The 23,277-nt window shown below is 40.5% G+C and overlaps 1 protein-coding gene and 1 long non-coding RNA gene across 2 annotated transcripts in view; one reads left to right on the top strand and one right to left on the bottom strand.

Annotated features, from left to right (window-relative positions):
* The window catches only part of snapc3 (small nuclear RNA activating complex, polypeptide 3), a 65,389-nt gene that overhangs the window by 18,183 nt on the left and 23,929 nt on the right, over window positions 1–23,277 (top strand). The window contains exon 3 of the mRNA XM_072281901.1: window positions 13,176–13,260. Within this exon, the coding sequence (XP_072138002.1) occupies window positions 13,176–13,260 (85 nt within the window). The remainder of the gene's footprint in view (window positions 1–13,175; window positions 13,261–23,277) is intronic.
* LOC140211759 (uncharacterized) overlaps window positions 1–23,277 on the bottom strand; it is a 52,668-nt gene that overhangs the window by 17,543 nt on the left and 11,848 nt on the right. Inside the window, exon 2 of the long non-coding RNA XR_011889574.1 lies at window positions 10,213–10,304. This is a non-coding gene — a long non-coding RNA (uncharacterized lncRNA). The remainder of the gene's footprint in view (window positions 1–10,212; window positions 10,305–23,277) is intronic.

The following is a 23,277-nucleotide window of genomic DNA, read 5'->3' as shown; positions in this document are numbered from 1 at the left end:
GATGCCCACTCTAGGGAGAGTAACAACAGTTCAGGATTTCCTCCATTTGTAAACAATTTCTCTTACCATGGATTTATGAACACGCAGGTCTTCAGAAATGCATTTGTAGCTTTTTCCAGCTTTATGCATCTCTACAATTCTTCTAAAGTCCTCTGAAAGTTGTTTTGATTGAGGCATGGTACAGGTAAACAGATCTTTCTTGAGAAGAGCAGGTTCTGTAGTAACCTGACTTCTTTATAGGGCAGGGCACCTCTACAACCCACACCTCCAGTCTCCTCTCATTGATTGGAACAGCTGACTTCAAATAGCTTTTGTAGAAGGCATTACCCAGAGGTTTACGTAGTTTTTGAACCTAGACTATTATTGCTTAAATGGTGTACTCAGTATTGACGAGACATACAATTGTTTGTGTGTTATTAGTTTAGGCATGTTGTGTTTGTCTAATATTGTGACTAAGATGAAGATCAGAACACATTTTATGAGTGATTGATGCTGTAAACCAGGTAATTGCAAAGCGTTCACTGACTTTTACTTGCAACTGTATATCCTTGTGTAGTTATGTACTATCACAATGTACTGTAGTCATTCTCTCAAGTCAAATTTCTTCTTTTCCAGCGCTTTACCTTTCCCACACACTTGGCTTCACCTATCACTATCTAGCTTGTCCTCCATCCCCAACCCCACTTTTTCATTCTGGCACTTTCCCCTTTCCTTTCCGATCCTGATGAAGAGTCTTGGCTCGAAATGTCAATTGTTTCTTCATTTCCTTAGAAGCTGGGAGAAAGTTCCTCTAGTATTTTGTGTGTGTTGTTCCTCATAGATATGCTCTCTAAGTTTGCTGATGACACAACAATTGTAGGCTGTATCTCGGGTAATGATGAGTTTGAGCACAGAGAGGAAATTAAGAACCTGGTGGCATGGTGCGAAGACAATAACCTATCCCTCAACGTCAGCAAGACGAAGGAATTGGTTGTTGACTTCAGAAGGAGTAGCTGACCGCACGACCCAATTTGCATCAGTGGTGCGCAAGTGGAACAGGTCAAAAGCTTTTAAGTCCTCGGGGTCAATATCACAAATGACCTGAGTTGGTCCAACCAATCAGAGTTCACTGCCAAGAAGGCCCACCAGCGCCTTTACTTCCTGAGAAAACTAAAGAAATTTGGCCTGTCCCCTAAAACCCTCACTAATTTTTATAGATGCACTGTAGAAAGCATTCTTCTAGGATGTGTCACACCTGGTATGGAAGTTGTCCTGTCCAAGACCGAAAGAAGCTGCAGAAGATCATGAACCCGGCGCAGCACATCACACAAACCAATCTTCCGTCCTTGGACCCACTTAACCCACGCTGTCGGAGCAGTGCTGCCAGGATAATCAAGGATATGACCCACCCAGCCAACGCACTTTTCCTCCCTCTTCCCTCCAAGAGAAGGCTCAGGAGCTTGAAGACTCATACGGCCAGATTTGGGAACAGCAGCTTTCCAACTGTGATAAGACTGCTGAATGGATCCCGATCTGGGCCGTGCCCTCCAAATATCCGGACCTGCCTCTCGGTTTTTTTGCACTACCTTACTTTCAATTTTTCTATTTTCTATTTATGATTATAACTTAAATTTTTAATATTTGTAATCCAGGGAACGGAAAGTGCAGAATCAAATTTCGCTGTGACGATAGTACGTTCTAGTATCAATTGTTTGGCGACAATAAAGTATAAAGTATAACCCAGGCAGCATCCTGGTTATTCTCCTCTGCAAAGCTTTCACATTGTTCCTATATGCCTTAGAGTATCATGAGTAGTTTTGGGCCCCTTATACAAGGAAAGAGAGGAAATTCACAAGAATAACCCTGTGAATAAAAGGGTTAAAGTATGAGGTGCTTTTGATGGCCCTGGCTCTGTACTTGCTAGGGCTTAGAAGAATGTGGGGAGATCTCATTGAAACCTATCAAATATTGAAAGGTCTGGAGAGAGCAGCGGTCCCCAACCACCGGGCCGCAAAGCATGTGCTACCGGGCCGCGAGGAAATGATATGATTTGGGGATATGATTCAGCTGCACCTTTCCTTATTCCCTGTCACACCCACTGTTGAGCCATTACGCATGCGAGGTCATTACCCACGCGTCATCCATGTCAGCGAGATCAACTCCTTCAGCTTGCAAATGACAGCGGGCTGAAAAGTTCGACGTAACAGCTCTGCCGGCATTCTGGATCAAAGTCAAGGCTAAATATCCTGAGATAGCCACGAAAGTACTGAAAACGTTGCTTCCATTTCCACCATATCTCTGTAATGAATGCAACGAAAACTAAAGTGCAGAATAAACTGGACATAAGGAACCCACTTTGAGTATCGCTGTCTCCCATCACCCCTTGATGGCACCGTCTTGTTGCAGGGAAACAAGCCCAGGGCTCCCACTGATTCAGCGATATTGGTGTGTTGCAATGATTTTATATGTTCATACAGGGAAAATATGTGCTGTGTGTTTAATATCCAAACGTTACTTAAAATGTTATAATGCTATTGACTTATAAGTGACTTATATAACCACATAACAATTACGGCATGGAAACAGGCCATCTCTGCCCTTCTAGTCCGTGCTGAACGCTACTCTCTCCTAGTCCCGCCGAACGCTACTCTCACCTAGTCCCACCGACCTGCACTCAGCCCATAACCCTCCATTCCTTTCCTGTCCATATACCTATTCAATTTTTCTTTAAATGATAATTTCGAACCTGCCTCTACCACTTCTACTGGAAGTTCGTTCAGCACTTACTTCAAGCTCCCCTGTCCTCCCCTGATAATTGACTTATCACTATATTCATGCGAGGAAAATATGCGCTGTGTGTTTAATATTAAATTTGTTAGATAAACCCTTTTAGAAATGAAATTGAGTATATTAGCTACTTATCACCTATATTCCGGTCGTGATTAACACCCCCCCCCCCCCCCCCGAACCGAATTGCCAAAAACAATTTGTAGAAAAAAAATCGACGTGCACGCATGCGCAAGTTACGCATGCACACTGGTGCCTGCGCAAGGCTTCATGGTCATTGTAGTCTTCCTTGGGATAAACACATGTATTTGACTGCTACTCATCCGTTGGCACCCCCCCCCCCCCCCCCGGGTCGCCCAGTCCTCAAGAATATTGTCAATAATAAACCGGTCCGCGGTATTTACTAACAACCAAAGATTCCCTTTTTTTCCCATTTATTCCGTGGTACTAGGCAGGGTTGCACTCTTAGTCCATTACTATTTGATATTGCTTTGGAACCGCTAACTATTGCCATTCGTGGCTCCCCTAATATATTTGGTATTACCTGTGGAAATGAGACTCATAAATTATCACTATATGCAGATGATCTACTATTATATATTTCTAACCCAGGAAAATCTATTCCGGCAGTATTAACTTTGCTTGCTCAGTTTAGTAGCTTTTCTGGTTATAAACTGAACCTAAGTAAGAGTGAACTCTTTCCATTAAATATGCAGGTTCCTATTTATAGAAATTCTCCATTTAGACTGATTACTGATTATTTTACATATTTGGGAGTTAAAATTACTAAGAGACACAAGGATCTATTCAATTTTAACCTTTTACCATTAATTAATCAGGTTAAACAACTGATTACTAAATGGTCCCGTTTGTCTCTATCATTGATTGGCTGTATTAATGCTTTTAAAATGATTATTTTACCCAAATTTTTATATTTATTTCAAGCAATACCGATTTTTATTCCTAAATTTTTTTTGATATTATTGACTCTAAAATTTCTTCTTATATATGGCAAAATAGAAATCCCAGATTAAGTAAAAAATACTTACAGAAATCTAAGAAAGAGGGTGGTTTGGCATTGCCTGTCCTAAGGTTTTACTACTGGGCAATTAATATCCGATACTTAATATTTTGGATGCAAGATTGAAATATAATTCCAAGCCCACATTGGGTAAACCTTGAAGGCCATTCTGTACAAGGGCTTTCTTTAGCCTCCATTTTAGGAACTTCATTGCCTTTTGCACTATCTAAATTGAATAAACAAATTTTCAACCCTATAGTTAAACATACATTGCGAATATGGTTTCAATTTCGTAAATTTTTTGGCCTGAATAAATTTATGTTATCAAGTCCTATTATATCTAATTTTTTTTTCCAACCTTCGGTAATGGACCAAGCCTTTTTGATATGGAAAACGAAAGGCATAATATGTTTTTGTGATTTATTTTTGGCTAATTGCTTTATGTCTTTTGAGCAGTTATTTGAGAAATTTGATTTGCCTAGATCCCATTTTTTTAGATACTTACAAATAAGAAATTTTTAAAATATTATGTTGCCTACCTTTCTGACTTCCAATCCTTCTGGCACTCTTGATAAAATTTTAGGTTTTAATCCTTTGCAGAAGGGATCAATAGCAATAATTTGTGATATAATTATGAAATTACAGCCAAATATATCTGATAAAATTAAAAATGAATGGGAAAGGGAACTTCAACTTTCCCTACCTACAGAGAAATGGGATAGAATTTTTCATTCAGTTAGTACTTTTCCTATATGTGCTAAACATACTTTAATACAATTTAAACTAGTACACAGAGCTCATATGCCTAAAGGTAAACTAGCTCATTTTTATTTCCATATAAACCCTACTTGTGATAGATGTTACTCTGAGGTGGCTTCTTTAACTCATATGTTTTGGTCCTGTTCTCTTTTGGAAAAATATTGGAAAGACATTTTTGATATTATTTCAACAGTTCTATGCTTCGATTTAAAACCCCATCCTATTACGGCAATCTTTGGATTGCCAATGGTAGAACATAGATCTTTGTCTTTTTCAGCCTGTCGAATGATAGCTTTTGTTACTTTAATGGCGAGAAGATCTATTTTGTTGAACTGGAAGGAAACTAATCCTCCAACTATATTCCAATGGTTTTCTCAAACCATATTAAGTTTAAATTTAGAAAAAATTAGAAGTGATATTTTTGACCCTTTGGTTAAATTTGAAGAAACTTGGAAACCTTTTATGCAACATTTTCATATGATGTAATTTGACCTTTCTGAATCTTTTTTCTAAACTTAAATTATATGATGAGAGGAGCGGAATTAACGACATTATTGAACGTGTCCGATACAAGCTGTTGGTCTAGCACTGTTTTGATTTTTTTTTCTTGGGGTTTTTTTTTCTCTTTTTCTTTTGGGGTATTTTTTGTTTATATTTTTTTTCTTTTTATTTCTTTTTTAATGTTTAATCTCATTAGGAGTTTGGAAGGCTTTTATATCTATGTTACTTAAAATTCATTTTATATATGCTGATGAACATTTTTCCAATCTCTTTGTACCAACTTTGTTATTGAGTTTATAATTTTGAAAAATTAAAAAGATTTAAAAAGGAAGTTGTTTTTACAGTAATTATCTAACTTTATTTATAGTTTTAAATAGATTTGAATTAGTTTTGCAATTCTTTGTCACTGCTTTGAATTACCATAGAACCATAGAACATTACAGCACAGAAACAGGCCTTTTGGCCCTTCTTGGTTGTGCCAAACCATTTCTCTGCCTAGTCCCACTGACTTGCACCTGGACCATATCCCTCCAGACACCTCTCATCCATGTACCTGTCCAAGTTTTTCTTTTTCTTTGTAATTTATTTTTTTATTATATTTCAGCATCAAACAAACATTTCCATAAGATGTACTTCAGATACTGTACATACATATCATATAATCATATTTGTCACAAATCTCCACATAATATTTATAGAAAAGAGGAAAGAAAGAACAATCGAAAGAAGAAAACTATGTACAGAGTAGGGAGTGATTTTTTTTTTACAACATATTCATTGACTTGTGAGAATAAAATCAGGCCTATGAGGTGTTACGTAGTTAAACCATTTTTTCCGTTATGAATAAAATTGTTCCAACTTATGATTAACATATGCTGTTATCTTCTCCATTTTGTAAATGTCCATTGTAATTTCCATCCATATATTTAAAGTTGGGCTCTCCTGCGATAACCATTTCCTGGTAAGGGTCTTTTTACCAGCCACCAGCAGTACATTCATTAAATATTTATCTATTTTCAACCATTCTTGAGGTATATACCCAAAATATATGGTCTTACTCTCTAAGGGTATTTTACATTTAAAGATGTCTTCTAGGGCATCATGTATCCCACTCCAATAGTCTTTGATAACGGGGCATTCCCAGAAAATATGATAATGGTTTGCATTTTGATTTCTACAATTTCTCCAGCAAACGGGGGTGGGGGGGGGGGGTTACTATCATCATGGGATTTCTGAGAGGGTGTAATAAAATATCTTATTAAGTTTTTCCACCCAAGCTCCCTCCATTTCTGTGAACTGGTACACTTCCATTGATACCTCCATATTATTGTCTGTTCGTCCTCTGATATAATTATCCCTTCTTCCTTCTCCCATTTTGTTTTAATGCATGAAATCGAATGTGTTTTAAGATTTGACAAACCCCTATACACGCCTGAAATTATTCTACTACCGTTGTCTGAATTATATACTTTTCTAAATAGCTCTAGCAGACATGTACTTGCCTTGGTTACATTTTTAACTGTCCTATTAACATACTGTTGCATCTGTAAATATCGATAAAAGCCTTATTTTTCTAATAAGTGTTTCTCTTTGAGCATTTCAAAACTGAACAGTGTTCCTTTTTTCATTATATTGCAAATAGCTGTTATTCCTTCAGGTGTCCAGCCCTTAAATCTAGCATCCGGTTTGTTCAGTGTAAAATCCAAGTCATATGCACACCATTTAAGAATTGCAATGTCTCCCCCGCCACCTCTCTCTCTCTCAATGCCCCATCCCCCCTTTTCCTTGGCTAATTGCAAAGTTTTGAGATGAACCCTAGGCCTTTTACCTTGCCATATATATCTTGATAGCCTCTTGTTCCATTCATTGAGTTGATTTTGGTTAATCTCTATTGGTAGGGTCTGAAGGAGATATGGTAGTGTGGGCAGTATATTCATTTTAATAGATTCAATCCTTGAACTGAGACCAAGAAAAGGAATTAGGTTCCATCTTGTTATATCTTCCTTAATTTTTTTTATATATAGGCTGATAATTCCATTCTGATAATTTTGCCAAATCTTTTGGCATAATGATGCCCAAATATTTGATGGACTCTGTTTGCCATGTCCAAGGATATCTACTTTCAATTTCTCTTCGTGGGCTATAGTTATATGAATGTAGTTGGGTTTTATCTATATTGATCTTGTATCCTGATAATTGGCCATATTGTTCAAAGGATTGCATCAATTTAGGTAAAGAGTCTGTTGGTTGCCCTAGATAGATCAAAATGTCATCCGCGTAACAGGCCAATTTATGCTCTGTCCCTTTAATAGTAATTCCCCTGATATCTTTATTTTGTCTGATGTATTGAGCTAATGGTTCCAGATGTAATGCGAAGAGTAGCGATGACCATGCACAACCCTGTCTCGTGCCCCTTTCTAGGGTAAAACTATTAGATAAATATCCATTGATTTTAATCCTGGCAGTAGGATTGTCGTATAGTGCCTGTATAGTTTTAATAATTGTGTCATGTAGACCAAATCTATATAAAACTCTAAAGAAAATTCCAATTAACTGAATCAAATGCCTTTTCAGCGTCTACACTTAACACTGTTGTTTCAATTTCATTTTTTTTTTATATGAACCATAATGTGAAGTGCCCTTCATATATTGTCTTGTGTTTGGTGTTGTTGTATAAAATCTGTCTGATCATTATGTATCAGTGTGGGTAGAAACTCTTCTAATCGTTTGGCCATGATGGAGGTAAATACTCTGTAATCCACATTAAGAACAGATATTGGTCTAAATCAGGGGTCCCCAACCTTTTTTGCACCACAGACCGGTTTAATATTGACAATATTCTTGCGGACCGGCCGGGGGTTGGGAGGGGGGCGGGGTGGTGGTGGTGTTAATCACGACTGGAATATAGGTGATAGTCAACTATAAGTCACTTATAAGTGGCTAATATACTCAATTTCATTTCTAAAGGGGTTTACCTAACAAATTTAACATTAAACACACGGCGCATATTTTCCTCGCATGAATATAGTGATAAGTCAATTGTAACGGTACAGCAGTGGCCGGAACACACCCAACACACCTTAAAGAAAAAAGCCAAAATAAACAAGCTAATTGATTAGGTGCTGCCTGGCATGTAAATGTCGGCCCAGATCAGAGGTGACGCAATTGCCAAAAGAGGTTGGGGACCACTGAATTATAAGTCAATAGAATCATAACATTTTAAGTAACATTTGGATATTAAACACACAGCGCATATTTTCCTCGTATGAACATATAAAATCATTGCAACGCACCAATATTGCCGAATCAGTGGGAGCCCTAGGCTTGTTTTCCTGCAACAAGATGGTCCAATTGAAGGGTGATGGGAGACAGCGACACTCGAAGGGGGTTCCTTATGTCCAGTCTATTCCGCAATTTAGTTTTCGTTGCATTCATTGCAGAAAACTCCACTTCGCAGTGATATGATGTTGGAAATGGAAGCAACGTTTCCAGTGCTTTTGTGGCTTTCTCAGGATATTCAGCCTTGACTTTGATCCAGAATGCCAGCAGAGACGTTATGTCAAACATACTTTTCAGCCCCCCGTCATTTGCAAGCTCGAGGAGTTGATCTTTTTCCTGCGCTGACATGGATGATTCACCGGGGACATTCACAAATGGGTCACGGAACCGTTCCTTTGCACGTCTTGGATCATTTGCGTCTTGGGTCACTGATGACCTCGCGTGCGTTAAAGTTCAACAGCGGGCATGACAGGGAATGAGGAAGGGTGTAACTGATTCATATCGTTTTACATCGCCAAATCATATTGTTTCCTCACGGCCCGGTAGCACATGCTTTGTGGCCCGGTGGTTGGGGACCACTGGTCTAAACGACCCACATTTCAGTTTATCCTTGCCTTCTTTCGATATAGCTGAAATTATCGCCTCCTTCTAGCTGGGTGGCATTTGCGCCTTTTTTGGGGTCCAGTTCAGTGTGGGGAGTAAAACAGGAACTAACTCACTTCTAAACTCTTTATACCACTCTGCCATATATCCATCTGATCCTGATGACTTGCTTAATTTAAGCCTACTAATTGCAGTTTTTAGTTCAGCTTCAGTTATGTCAGCAGTCATTGTTCTATTTTGTTCTTTGCTTAAAGTGGGTAACTCTAAAGAACTCAGGAAGGTGTCAATTTGGGTTATGCTTCCTCCTGGAACTTTGGAATTTAGAGTTTTGTAAAACATTTCAAAAGCTTCACTGAATTTCACTTAAGCTTATTTTTTTTTTATCACTTTTGTTCTTGGATCCCTAATTGTATTTTCTGCTATCTTTTTTTTCAGTTTCCACGCCAGTATTTTCATAGATTTAGATCCACTTTCATAGTGCTCCTGTTTCAGAAACATTAATTTTTTTCTAATTTCTTGCGTAGCCACACTATTAATTTCATTCCTAATTTTTTAAATTTCCTCTAGTGTACGCTGTGCCAAACTCAATTTGTGTTTTTTTTTCTAGTTCCTTCAGTTTATTTTGTAATTCCACTAATGTTTTATTCCTTATTTTTTCTTATATGAAGATATCGCTATAATTTCCCCTCAAGACAGCCTTCAGAGTATCCCATAGAATAGGAGATGAAACCTCTTCATTATTATTGAATTCTAAGTAAAGACCAATTTCTTTTTTAATTTGTTCCTTAAAATAGGGATCATTGAGTAGACTTGAATTTAGTTTCCAAATAGTATTCTTTGGTTGTAGGTCACAATCAACAGATAAAAATAAGTGTAAGTGCATGGTCACTTACATCTATTGTCCCAATTCCACAGGTGATTATTTTGTCTCTGCCTTTTCCAAATATTATGAAATAGTCTATTCTTGTATATACGGAATGGGGGACAGAATAATGAGTGTAATCCCTTCTGTCGGGGAAAAGGTCCCTCCATCTATCAATTACAGCAACATCCTCAAAAAGAGTGTTAACTTCCTTATGTAAGGACTTTGTTTCATAAGTTTTTCTATTGGAAGGGTCTAACTTTGGTTGTAATTGTCAATTTAAGTCTCCCCCACATATCAAGAGACCTCCTGTTTCTGTTACCATATTAGTAGTAATTTTCTGGAAGAAACTAATATCACTTCCTGGGGGTGTGTACATATTCAATAAAGTAACTGGATTTCCATCTATATTCCCCCTTACCAGAATATATCTGTCCTCCTTATCTCCCATTTCGAATACTTTTTCAAAACTTAGCTTGCTTGAGATGAGAACAGCAACTCCTCTTCTATGTCCTGATTTATATGAGGAGAAAAACAAATTAGTGAAGCCCATTCTCTTTAATTTTCCATGCTTGTTATCACTTAAGTGAGTTTCCAGTAAATATACTACATGGGCTTGTTCTTTTTTCAATTTTGATATAATTTTGCTGCGCTTGACTGGATTCAACAGCCCATTGACAATAAAAGAAATGAACTTTACTTTGTCCTTCGCCATGTGTTAGCCATCTGTTAGAATATCACTGAAATTTGCAGAATATAGCTTAATCGATCTACTCCCTGAACAAATAAGAAACAAGAAACACGAATAATTAAAAAAAAAGGTAACGAAGGTGTGATTCCAAGGCTGGGGTCTCCAGATGACCCTGGGCTGAGCTGGAGGAAAAGTCTAGCCGTTGGGGATAGCCCCTCCTACCTGTGAGTTGAGGGCCCCCGTTACAGTACCTATAAAAGTAAGTAAAAAAAAATCTATGTCCATTACACAGAAATGATTTCCCTGTGTATTCCTCCCATGTACATACTCTCATTTAGGTGGGGAAAAAGGAATGAATGAATGAATTTTTAAAAATTGAGCAATATAAAATCCACATAATAATATTTATTTCTCGAGATAGGTATATTTTTGCTTCCATTTAGTTTATCAGCACTTTTAAAGTTAGCCAAACGTTATGGCACTTCTGGAGGAGGCGAGGGCTGTCCTCGGAGAACTCACAGTCTCTTCCTAATATCTTTCTCTCGTTCCCATCCCCAGCTTCCTCGGTTCTCTTATTATTTCCCAAGCAGATCGGGATTACTGCTCAGCCAGACTTCCCCTTGGTTTGACCACGCTAACAGGCAGTCCTCTGTTGTTCATGTCTGTAGTCGCCTCTTCCACAGTCTGATACAGCTGTATCCCTTGGTAAAATACCCTCAGTTTAGCAGGGTACGAGGTTTGGAATTTAATCGTTTTTTGCTTTAATATTCGTTTTGCTTCGGAAATTTCCTTCCATTTCTGTAGGACCACAGGGGGGTAATCATGATCGAAGTATATTAACTTCCCGTTCCAAAACACCCTCTTCTTACCCCAGGCCCTTCGTAGAATCTCCGCCTTGCTCTTGAATCGAAAGAATTTAAGTACTATTGAACGCGGTTTACTTTCTCTGTCTCCGGGAGGCCGTAGGACAAGCGAACGATGTGTCCTCTCAGTTTCAATCTCCATAGTCGGGGGAATCTCCAGCGCGCCCCACAGCGGCTTGTCTACAAAGTCATTGACAATTCCTCCGCTCCTTCAGGAACATTAAAAATCCTGATATTTTTCCATCGCGATTTTCCCTCCTGGTCAGCAATTTACTTTCCTGTTGATTTAATACTTTTATCGTCATACTTAGTATCTGTTCCACATTTTGCACGCGATCTTCCACCTTCTCAATTCGACTCTCTGCCACTATTTTCTGATTGACGTTGGCGAGCTCTGACTTTATATCATTGAGTTGCTCTTTTATACCTTTTTGGACTTCCCTTATCTCTTCCAGAATCTTTATCATATTTGCCGCTTCATCTGCACGAGGCCCCGCGTCATCTTCGCCGCCACGCGCACGTGTAGGAGAGCCACGCACTGCACCTCTCTCTTCCATAGGCTCCACAGTGATGCTTTTTTTTATCTCCATTCTTTTTCCCCATTCTTGCCCCCCCTTATCAATTCAGATATTTTCGAAAGATCTTATATTTGATGGATTAACGGGGCAAAATATTGTGTTTTTCCGGAGGAGCTATTGATTTAAGCTGCCATTCTGAACGATGACGTCACCGGAACCGTCCAAGTTTTTCTTAAATGTTAAAAAAGAGCCCGCATTTACCACTTCATCTGGCAGCTCATTCCACACTCCCACCACTCTCTGTGTGAAGAAGCCCCCCCCCCATATTCTTTAAACTTTTTCCCCTTCACCCTTAACCCATGTCCTCTTTCTTTTTTTCCTCCCCTAGCCTCAATAGAAAAAGCCTGTCTGCATTCACTCTATCTGTACCCATCATAATTTTATATACCTCTATCAAATCTCCCCTCATTCTTCTACGCTCCAGGGAATAAAGTCCTAACCTATTCAACCTTCCTCTGTAACTGAGTTGCTCAAGTCCCAGCAACATCCTTGTAAACCTTCTGTGCACTCTTTCAATCTTATTAATATCCTTCCTGTAATTTGGTGACCAAAACTGCACACAATACTCCAAATTCAGCCTCACCAATGCCTTATACAACCCCAGCATAACATTCCAAGTCTTATACTCAATACTTTGATTTACAAAGGCCAATGTACCAAAAGCTCTCTTTATGACCCTATCTACCTGTGACCCCACTTTTCGGGAATTTTGTATCTGTATTCCCAGATCCCTCTGTTCTACTGCACTCCTCAGTGTCCTACCATTTACCTTGTATGTTCTACCTTGGTTTGTCCTTCCAAAGTGCAATACCTCACACTTGTCTGTATTAAACTCCATCTGCCATTTTTCAGCCCATTTTAGCAGTTCCTATTTTCTTCCATTGTGCATCATAAATCAAAATTCTTTCCAGTTTTTATGTAATGGCCGGAAAGGCCGAAGGAGCACAGGGGATGTGCCCTTGGAGCCAAAGAGGTGGTAAACCCAAAAAAAATTTGGGAACCACTAACAAATTATGTAAAATAAGTGGAATGTAGAAGAGAAACACAGATTGTTTAGATTAATATATGCAGGTTGACATAAACTATTAGCCAAAATAAAGCAAGCATTGTTAAAACTTCCTTCTGAAGAATGAGTAACATTTAGAATGCACTTCTGCAGAGAATGTGGAAACATTTGGAGTTTATGAAAGTCATAATTGCTCGCTTTCCTGTGGAGCAGTTTCAGTTTATTGTGAAATCGTTACTTTTACAGAATTCGAAAGAAAGTAATCGAAAAGAGAGAGGAACGATTGGTATGTGACCGTACTTGTCGGCAAGAAATGTTTGCACATGAACATGTAAGTATTTCTCTTAAAGATATTTACAATATTTTTAGTAGGTTAGTTGTGGTTGCCTGACTGCTGTAAAGCAATAAAAATTGAATAAGAAATAAAGATCTTTGATTTTTATTTCAAAGTCAAAGCTATTCTTTATTCATGCTTTCCAACACCACAGTTCCCAAAAAGACATTGGATTGTGTAGCAGGAAAGAGTTCAAAAGAAGGGAACAGAGGTAATTAGGATGGTCTGTGTGCCACAGTACCCGATGAGATGTTGGATTGTGTATAATTGGGCAATCTGCAGGAGCCATAAGACATTGGAGCAGAATTAGGCCATTCAGCCCATTAAGTCTGCTCCATCATTCCAACATGGCTGATCCCGGATCCCTCTCAACTCCATACACCTGTCATCTTGCCATTTCTTGACCAATCAGGAAACTATCAACTTCCACCTTAAATATACCAACAGGCTTGGTCTTCACTGCAATCTGTGGCAGAGTATTCCACAGATTCACTACTCTCTGGCTAAAAAAATTCCTCCTTACCTCGGTTCTAAAGGGTCGCCCAACCATAGGAAACATTTTCTTCACATCCAACTTAACGAGTCCTTTTGACATTTGGTAGGTTTCAATGAGATCCCTCCTGCATTCTTCTAAATTCCAGTGAGTACAGGCCCAAAGCTGCAAAACGCTTCTCATATGTTAACCCCTTCATTCCTGGAATCATCCTTCTGAATCTTCTCTGGACTCTTCAATGCATCCTTTCTGAGCAATGGGGCTCAAAACTGTTGACAATACTCTCAAGAGCAGCCTGACTAGTGTCTTATAAAGTCTCAGCATTATCTCTGTGCTTTTATATTCAATTCTCCTTGAAATAAATGCCAATATTGCATTTGCCTTCTTTACCATAAACTCAACCTGTAAATTAACCTTCTAGAATTCTTTTATGAGGACTCCTAAGTCCTTCTGCACCTCTGATGTTTGAACCTTCTTCCCATTTAGATAATAGTCTGCAGTGTTGTTCCTTTGATCAACATGCATTATCATACATTTCCCAACACTGTATTTCATAGGCCACTTTTTGCCCATTCTTCCAATTTGTCTAAGTTCTGCTGCAATAGCATTGCTTCCTCAGCACTATCCTATCCTTGTATCATCCACAAACTTTGCTACAAAGTCATCAATTCTATTATCTAAATCATTGACAAACAATGTGAAAAGTAGTGGTCCCAATACTGACCCTTGAGGAACACCACTAGTCCCTGGCAGCCAACCAGAAAAGGCCCCCTTTATTCCCACTCACTGCCTCTTGCCTGTCAACCATTCCTCTATCTATGCCAGTATCTTTCCTGTAACACCATAGGATTTTATCTTGTTACGCAGCCTCATGTCACACCTTATCAAATGTTTTCTGAAATTCCAAGTAAATAACATCCACTGCCTCTCCATCCTGCCTGTTACTTCCTTGTCAAGCAAGATTTCCCTATACAGAAACCATGCTGACTTTGACTTATTTTATCATTAGTCTCCAAGTATCCCAAAACCTTACCCTTAATGATAGACTCCAACACTTTCCCAACCACTGAGGTTAGGCTAACTGGCCTATAATTTCCTTTCTTTTGCTTTCCTCCCTTCTTAAAGAGTGGAGTGACATTTGCAATTGCCCAGTCCTCTGGGACCATGCCAGAATCAAGTGATTCTTGAACGCTCACGACCAATGCATCCGTTATCTCTTCACCAGCCTCTCTCAGGACTCTGGGACGTAGTCCATCTGGTCCAGGTGACTTATCCACCTTAAGACCTTTGAGTTTGTCTAGCACTTTTTCCTTGGTAGTAGCAATGGCACTCACTCCTGCTCCCTGACACTTACGGACCTCTGGCACACTGGTGGTGTCTTCCACAGTGAGGACAGATGCAAAGCCAATAAAAAGAAGCTTGTGTTTCAACAGAATGACCACCTTGGGAGTGGGCCAGTGTTAGAGCCGCAGAGAGTTCAGGTTTTGGTGAGGAGAGGCGAAGGCTATAGGAAGACTTTTTTTGTTTAACTTTTCTTTCCTTCTGCACAGTTGGAACACTGGAGATGGCAGGCAGGATAGTGGAATGCTCCTCTTGCAGGATGCGGGAAGGCAGGGAGACTTCTAGAAACTGTGACGACTATGCTCACAAAAAATACATCCAGCTGCAGCTTCTTTCAGACCATGTTAAGGAATTGGAACTGGAACTGGATAACCTCCAGAAAATTCGCGAGGCTGAGGGATTGATCATATGGAGAGTTAGTTGCCCCGTAGGAGCAGGGCACAGGAAACTGAGTGACTATTAAGGTGGAGGAGAGGATAGTCAGCCAGTGCAGAGTACTCCTGTGGCCATTGCTCTCAACAACCTATACCACTTTGGATACTGTTGCGGAGTGGGGGGAATGAACTAGCCACAACTGTCAGGTCTCTGGCACTGAGTCTGACTCTGTGGCTCAGAAGGGAAGGAGGAGAAGAGGCAAGCTGTCGTAAAAGGGGATTCCCTGGTTAGGGGAACAGACAGGAGGTTCTGTCAATGAGAACAAGATTCTCGGATCGTGTGTTGCCTCCCGCGGTACATCTAGGTGTGAATCCACAACATTCTGAAGTAGAGGGTGAGTAGTCAGAGGTCATGGTCCACATCAGGACTAATGAAATGGCTAGGAAGGGTGACAAGATCCTGCAAGGTGAGTTCAGGGAGTTGGGTCACAAACATGAGAAAATCTGCAGACACTGGAAATCCAAAGCAACACACACAAAATGCTGGAGAAGCCCAGCAGGCCAGGCAGCATGTATGGAAATAATCAGTTATCTGTCCTGATGAAGGGTTTCGGCCCGAAACATCGACTGTTTACTCTTTTCCATAGATGCTAAGGGGAAAGTGTAGGAGAGAGGGCTTCAGATTTTTGGATCATTGGACTCTTCAAAGGAAGGTGGAACCTGTACAGTTGAGACGGTTTGCACCTGAACTGGAGTGGGGGGGGGGACGAATATCCTTGCAGCATGGTTTGCTAGTCTTGCAAAGGCTGTGTGTTTAAACTGGAGTTGCAGGGAGATGGGAACCTGGGTGCAAGAGCAGATAATAGAGTGCTTGTGGGGAAAGATGTTAAGCCTACATACAAAGTCATGAATCAAAAGGTTGACCACTGTGGGGCTAATGCTGAGTTGTGTATACTTCAATGCAAGGAGTATAGTGGGAAAGGCAGATGAGCTTAGATCAACACATGGGACTTATGACATTGTAGCCATTAGTGAGACTTGGTTGTAGGAGAGGCAGGAGGGGCTTCACTGTTCCTGAGTGCTTTTCCTTCAGACGTGATAGAGTGGGAGGGATTAAGGGGGGGAGAAGAGGCTTTACTAGACAGGGAATATGTCACACCGCTGCTCAGACAGGACACTGGAGAGTTCATCTACTGAGGCTATATGGGTGGAACTGTGTAATAAGAATAACATGACCACATCAATGGGATTTTATCGATCACCCTACTATCCACAGGATTTAGAGGAGCAAATTTGTAGAGAGATTGCAGATACTTGCAATGAAACAAAAGGTTGTGATAACAGTGATTTTAACTTTCCACATATTTACTGGGACTCCCACATTGTAAAAGGGCTGGATGAGATAGAGTTTGTCATATCTTTTCAGGGAAGTTTCCTTAATCAGTACATAGAGGTCCCAGATAGAGAGAGTGTGATACAAGATCTATGAGGGAATGAAACAGGGCAGGTGATAGAATTTTGTGTAGGAGAACATTTTGCATCTAGTAGTCGTAATGCCAAGAGTTTCAAAATAGATATGGAAAAAAAATAGTATTGATTCTCGGGTTGAGATTCTAAATTGGAGAAAGGCCAATTTTGATGGTATCAGAAAGGATTGAGCAAACATTGGGAAAATTTGTTTTCTGGCAGAGCTGTACTTGGTTGGCGGGAGGCCTTAAAAAGTGAAATTTTGAGTGCAGAATAAAAGGCTTAGGAAACTTAGGTTTTCGAGAGATATTAAGGTCCTGACTAGAAAAAGGTGTATAGAAAAAAAAAATAGGAATGGCAAATAAAATACTTGAGGATAAGAAATGCAGAGAATGCTTAAGTAAATCAGGAGGGCTAAAAGAAGGCATGAGGTTGTTCTGGCAGACAAGGTGAAGGAGAATCCCAAGGGCTTCCACAGATAAGAGTAAAAGGATAGCAAGGGACAGAAATGATCCCCTGGGAGATCAGAGTGGCCATCTCTGGAGCCAAAAGAGTTCAGATGATCTTAAATCAATTTTTTGCACCCGCATTTACTCAGGAGATGGAGGCAGCATCTATAATAGGGAGGCAAAGCAGCAGAAGTCAGTTGTCAAAAGCACTATCTGAAAGCAGTCCATTAGCTAGGCTAGATGTCTGCGCTGATCTCCCTGAGACCACTTTGCTGAACACCTACGCTCTGTCTGCCAGAGAAAGCAGGATCTCCTAGTGGCCACACATTTTAATTCCATATCCCATTCCCATTCTGACATGTCTATCCACGGCCTCCTCTACTGTAAAGATGAAGCCACACTCAGGTTGGAGGAACAACACCTTATATTCCGTCTGGGTAGCCTCCAACCTGATGGCATGAACATTGACTTCTCTAACTTCCGCTAATGCCCCACCTCCCCCTCGTACTCCATCCGTTATTTATTTTTATACACACATTCTTTCTCTCACTCTCCTTTTTCTCCCTCTGTCCCTTCGACTATACCCCTTGCCCATCCTCTGGTTCCCCCCTGCCCCTTGTCTTTCTCCCTGGGCCTCCTGTCCCATGATCCTCTCGTATCCCTTTTGCCTATCACCTGTCCAGCTCTTGGCTCCATCCCTCCCCCTCCTGTCTTCTCCTATCATTTTGGATCTCCCCCTCCCCCTCCCACTTCCAAATCTCTTACTAACTCTTCCTTCAGTTAGTCCTGACGAAGGCTCTCGACCTGAAACGTCGACTGTACCTCTTCCTAGAGATGCTGCCTGGCCTGCTGCGTTCACCAGCAACTTTGATGTGTGTTATATGAGCCAGTGTCTCCTTTTGACCACAGAGCTTACAGTTCGGGTCCTCTCTCATCCCCCATGTGTACAGATGTAATGGTGAAAGAAGGGTGTCATACACGGATTGCAAGAGGAAGGAAATATGGAAGGGCTCCAGTCTCCATAACTCTGCCCATGAGATCTTGCAGATCCCATTCTGTCCAGGCACCCTGGGACCCTTGTTCCACTGCTTGTGACATCTGCTTCTCTTCCTCACGGATCCGTACTTCTGTCTGTACCATGTCTCGCCTGTTCCTTATGCTTGCATTTCCCCACTGCTGGAAGTGAACTGAGCCGAGGCCTTGCTGCCCGACGCAGGGGTTGCCGATGATATCTCGCAGCTTCAGAGAACACACTGCCTGCTCCACAGCTGCGTTGGCTGCCCACTTACGCCCAGATCTGGTTGTAACGCCTGCTTGCTTTACCAAGACGTCATTAGAATCTCTCAAGCTTAATAAGGCTCTGCATTTTGCCACCTTGAATTCCTTCACAGCAGCTGACAGGGGAAGCTGCAGTTGCCCAGAACGAATGTAAAGGCCACTGAAGAGAAGCTTGGGGGAACTCCCAACAATTTCCGCAGGTGCTTGTTGGTTTTCCTCTCGATGCCCTCTACGACAGTCATGGGGAGCTCATAAAGTGTGAAGAGCCACAGAAGCCTGGGCAGAATGCCATATTGGTACAGCCAGGGCTTGAATTTACCAGGAAGTCTGGATTTGTTAATCTTCTTCAGCCATTCATCTGTCTGCTTCACAGCATTGGTGACATTGGCTCCACCTGTCAGTGACACATTAAACCACTTCCCCAAGCATGTTATCGGGTAATCTTCGATGGAAGGAATGACCTCACCCTGAACTTGGAGGCTAAACTTGCTAGTAACTTTACCCTTTCTGATCACCATGCACCTGGACCTCTTGGCCTTGAAGGACATCTTCGCCCAAGTGGCTACATTACCCAGGGTTTCCAATACCCATCTTGCTTGGACATGTGACACAGTTGTTATAGTGATCTTGTCCATGAACCCTCGTAGAGCCAGCCAGCTGAACAATACCAGACTCCAGCATCGGGCTGCGGGTTATATCTTCTGCTGATAATAGGAGGTTCATTCCCATAATAAATAGGCTGGGGGAAATGGTGCACCCTGTTGGAATCCCCTTTGGAGGTCCTGCCAACTAGTTGTGAAATGGGCTGATGTAAGTCTGAGTTTGAATCCTCCTAGGTAGCTGGTGATCATGTCTCGAATAGCCACTGGGATGTAGTAGTGGTCGAGTACTTCTAGGATGAGGTCACGTGGAATAGACCCGTAGGCGTTCACGAAGTCTAACCAGACAACTGTTAGGTTGCCCTTTTTCTGCTTGGCCTCACGGATCAAATGGCTAAATATTGAGGTGTGTTTCAGACACCCCGAAAAGCCTGGAATACCGCCTTTCTGGATGGATGTGTTGATATAGCGGTTCTGCGTAATGTAAGAAGTCAGCCTTCTTGTGAGCACAGAAAAGAAAATCTTACATTCCACATCCAGGAGAGAAATTGTCCTAAACTGGGCAATTGTGGAAGAATCCTCTTCCTTTGGAATAAAGCATCCCTCTGCCAATTTCCAACTTTCCAGCTGTGAACTCAGTCATCACGGGCACTAGCCTCACCAGCATCTTCAATTGAACTGAATTGACTTTATTCAAGGAGCGATGCTTCAAAAAGGCGGCATCTATCATTAAGGATCCCATTGCCACGAGTATGGCCCCATCAGGGAGGCAGTACAGGAGCCTGAAGAGATGCACTGAATGATTTAAAAATAGCTTCTTCCCCTCTGTTATCAGATTTCTGAATGGACATTGAACCCAGGAACACTATCTCACTATGTTTTTCTATTTTTATACCAATTTAAATCAACTTTTTATATGCAAGAAAAAGTTTGTGAACCCTTTGCAATTACTTGGTTTTCTGCATTTATTACTCATAAAATGTGGTCTGATCTTCATCTAAGTCACAATAATAGAAAAACACAATCTGCCTAAATGAATAAAGCACAAACAATTGTAATTTTCATATTTTTATTGAATATTGTTTAATCATTCACAGTCCAGGCTGGAAAACGTATATGAACCTTTATATTTAATAACCGGTAGAACCTCCTTTAGCAGCAATAACCACCACCAAACGTTTCCTGTAACTGCTGATCAGACTTGCACAGTGGCAAGGAGGAATTTTAGACCATTCCTCCATACAAAACTTTCAGTTCATCAATATTTCTGGAATCTCTTGCTGAACAGCCCTCTTCAGGTCATGCATGCTACAGCATCTCAATTGGGTTAATGTCCAGACTCTGACTTGGCCATTCCAAAACACAAATTTTCTTCTTTTTCAACCATTTTGTTGTTGATTTACTCTTGTGTTTTGCATCATTGTCTTGTTGCATCATCCAACTTCTATGAAGCTTCAGGTGACTTACCGCTACCCTGACATTCTCCTGTAAAATATCTTGATACAAATTTGAATTCATTATCCCCTTAATGACTGCAAGCTGTCCAGACCCTGAGGCAGCAAAGCATGATGCTCCTTCCACATGCTTCACTGTTGAGATGAGGTTTTGGTGTTGCTGTACAGTGTCCTTTTTCCACCAAACATAGAGGTTTGCATTTCTGGTTAAAAAAAAAGTTCAACTTTCGTTTCATCTGTCCACAGAATATTGTTCCAGAAGCATTATGGAACATCCAGGTGGTCTTTTGCAAACTTGAAGTGCAGCAGTATTTTTTTGGAGAACATTGGTTTCCTCTGTGGCCATGGTGTCCTTCCATGAACACCATTCTTGTTCAATATTTTTCTTATTGTGGATATATGAACAGAGACCGTAGTAAGTTCTAGAGATTTCTGTAGGTACTTTGCTGTTACCCTGGCTTCTTTTTCACCTCCTTTAGTATTGCATGTTGTGCTCTTGATGTGATCTTTGTAGGATGCCCACTCCTAGGAAAGAGTAGCAACACTACTGAGTTTCATCCATTTAGATTATGAAGACATGTAGTCCTCTTTTATTGTCATTTAGTAATGTATGCATTAGAAATAATACATTATTTCCTCCGGTGTGATATCACAAAACACAAGACAGACCCAAGACTGAAAAAACTGACAAAACCACGTAATTATAACGTATAGTTACAACAGTGCAACAATACCATAACTTGATGAAGAAGTCCTTGAGCACAGTAAAGTTCAAAGTTTCTCAAATGTCCCACATCTCATGCAGACAGGAGAAGGAAGAAAAACTCTTCCTGCCATGCCGACCACAATCCGACTCTGAGTCATCCGAAAACTTGGAGCTCTGATCAGCTCTCCGACACAGAGTACTGAGCGCCATCTCTGTCCGAACGATTTGACATTCTCGGTCGCCAAAAGCAGGCAAGGCCGGGGATTTTGAGGCTACCCTCCGAAAAATTCCCGACCACACAGTAACGACAACAGCAAACGGGCGTTTCAGAAGTTTCTTCAGATGTTCCTCTGTGCTTTCTCCACCAAATCAGAATTGTCCACGGCCCCTATTTAACAGATACGATATCATTTTTCACCGGAGGGCTGCGCACGCGTGGCGCGCCGCCTTTTTCCCTTACAATTTCCCTTACGGTGGACTGATGAACGCTCAGTTCTTTAGAAATGTTTTAGTACCCTTTTACAGCTTCATGCATCTCTACAATTCCTCTACAATTCTTCTTCTAAGGTCCTCTGAAAGTTATTTTGATTGAGGCCTGGTCCACATATATTCTTGAGAAGAGCAGGCTCTGTCAGTAACTGACTTTGTGTGTGTTTTTTGTAGGGCAAGCACCTCTACAACCCACACCTCCAATCTCATCTCACTGATTGGAATATCTGAATCCAAATATCTTTTGCAGAAGGCATTACAGGTTTCCCCCGCTATCTGAAAGTAGAGCGTTCCTATGAAACCTTTCGTAAGCAAAAATGGCGTAAAGCGAAGAAGCAATTACCATTCATTTATATGGGGAAAATTTTTAAGTGTTCCCAGACCCAAAAAATAACCTACCAAATCATACCAAATAACACATAAAACCTAAAATAACACTAACATATAGTAAAAGCAAGAATGATATGATAAATACACAGCCTATATAGAGTAGAAATAATGTAGTTTCACTTACCAGAATTGGGAAGACAGCGAGCATACTGGAAGGTTCATGCATTTTTTTATCATACAGTTCTTTGTAAGTGCTCAAAACATCCTGCAAACCTGCCCTAAACCTACGTGCACTTTCAAAATTAAAGGCATACTTTTCTGCAATCATTGCAGCACTGTCGATTGTAGCGAAAATCTCACGCAGTTCAAAGCTATAGCGGTTTGATGCTGAGTGTAGTGCCCAGGGCCACTCTCGCTGCTCGGTGTGCGCGCTGCCTCTGTAACGGCTTGCTGCAAAACAAATGCTGAACAGTATTTTCGCTTTTCGCCTTTTTTCGTAAAAGCAAGAATCCTCTTCAGATTTCTTACGGTTAGCGAAAACAGGTACTAATGTAGATCTTTCGTAAAAGTGAAGTGGCGTAAAGCGAACTTTCGAAAAGCGGGGGATACCTGTAACCCCGAGGTTCATATATTTTTCTGAACATAGACTATGATTATTTAAATAGTGTATCCATTATTGACGAGAAGAAGTGTGTTATTAGTTTAGGCAGATTGTGTTTGTCTTATTGTGATTGAGATGAAGATTAGATCACATTTTATGAGTGATTAATGCAGAAAACCAGGTAATTGCAAACGGATCACAAACTTTTTCTTGTAATATATACTGTAATTTACAGTTTTTATTATTATGTATTGTAGTGTACTGCTACATAACAACAAACTTTATCACATGCCAGTGATATTAAAACTGATTCTGAATCTTGTATAGAGATTCTGGAGGAAGTTACCAGGAAAATTGATGAAGGCAAGGTAGTGAATGTCATCTACGTGAACTTTAGCAAGGCCTTTGACAAAGTCCCACATGGTCAAGAAGG

This window comes from Mobula birostris, chromosome 17, assembly GCF_030028105.1.
Source record: "Mobula birostris isolate sMobBir1 chromosome 17, sMobBir1.hap1, whole genome shotgun sequence".
Lineage (NCBI taxonomy): Eukaryota > Metazoa > Chordata > Chondrichthyes > Myliobatiformes > Myliobatidae > Mobula > Mobula birostris.
Note: the sequence above shows the minus strand (reverse complement) of the source record. Positions and strands in the feature narration are given on the sequence as shown.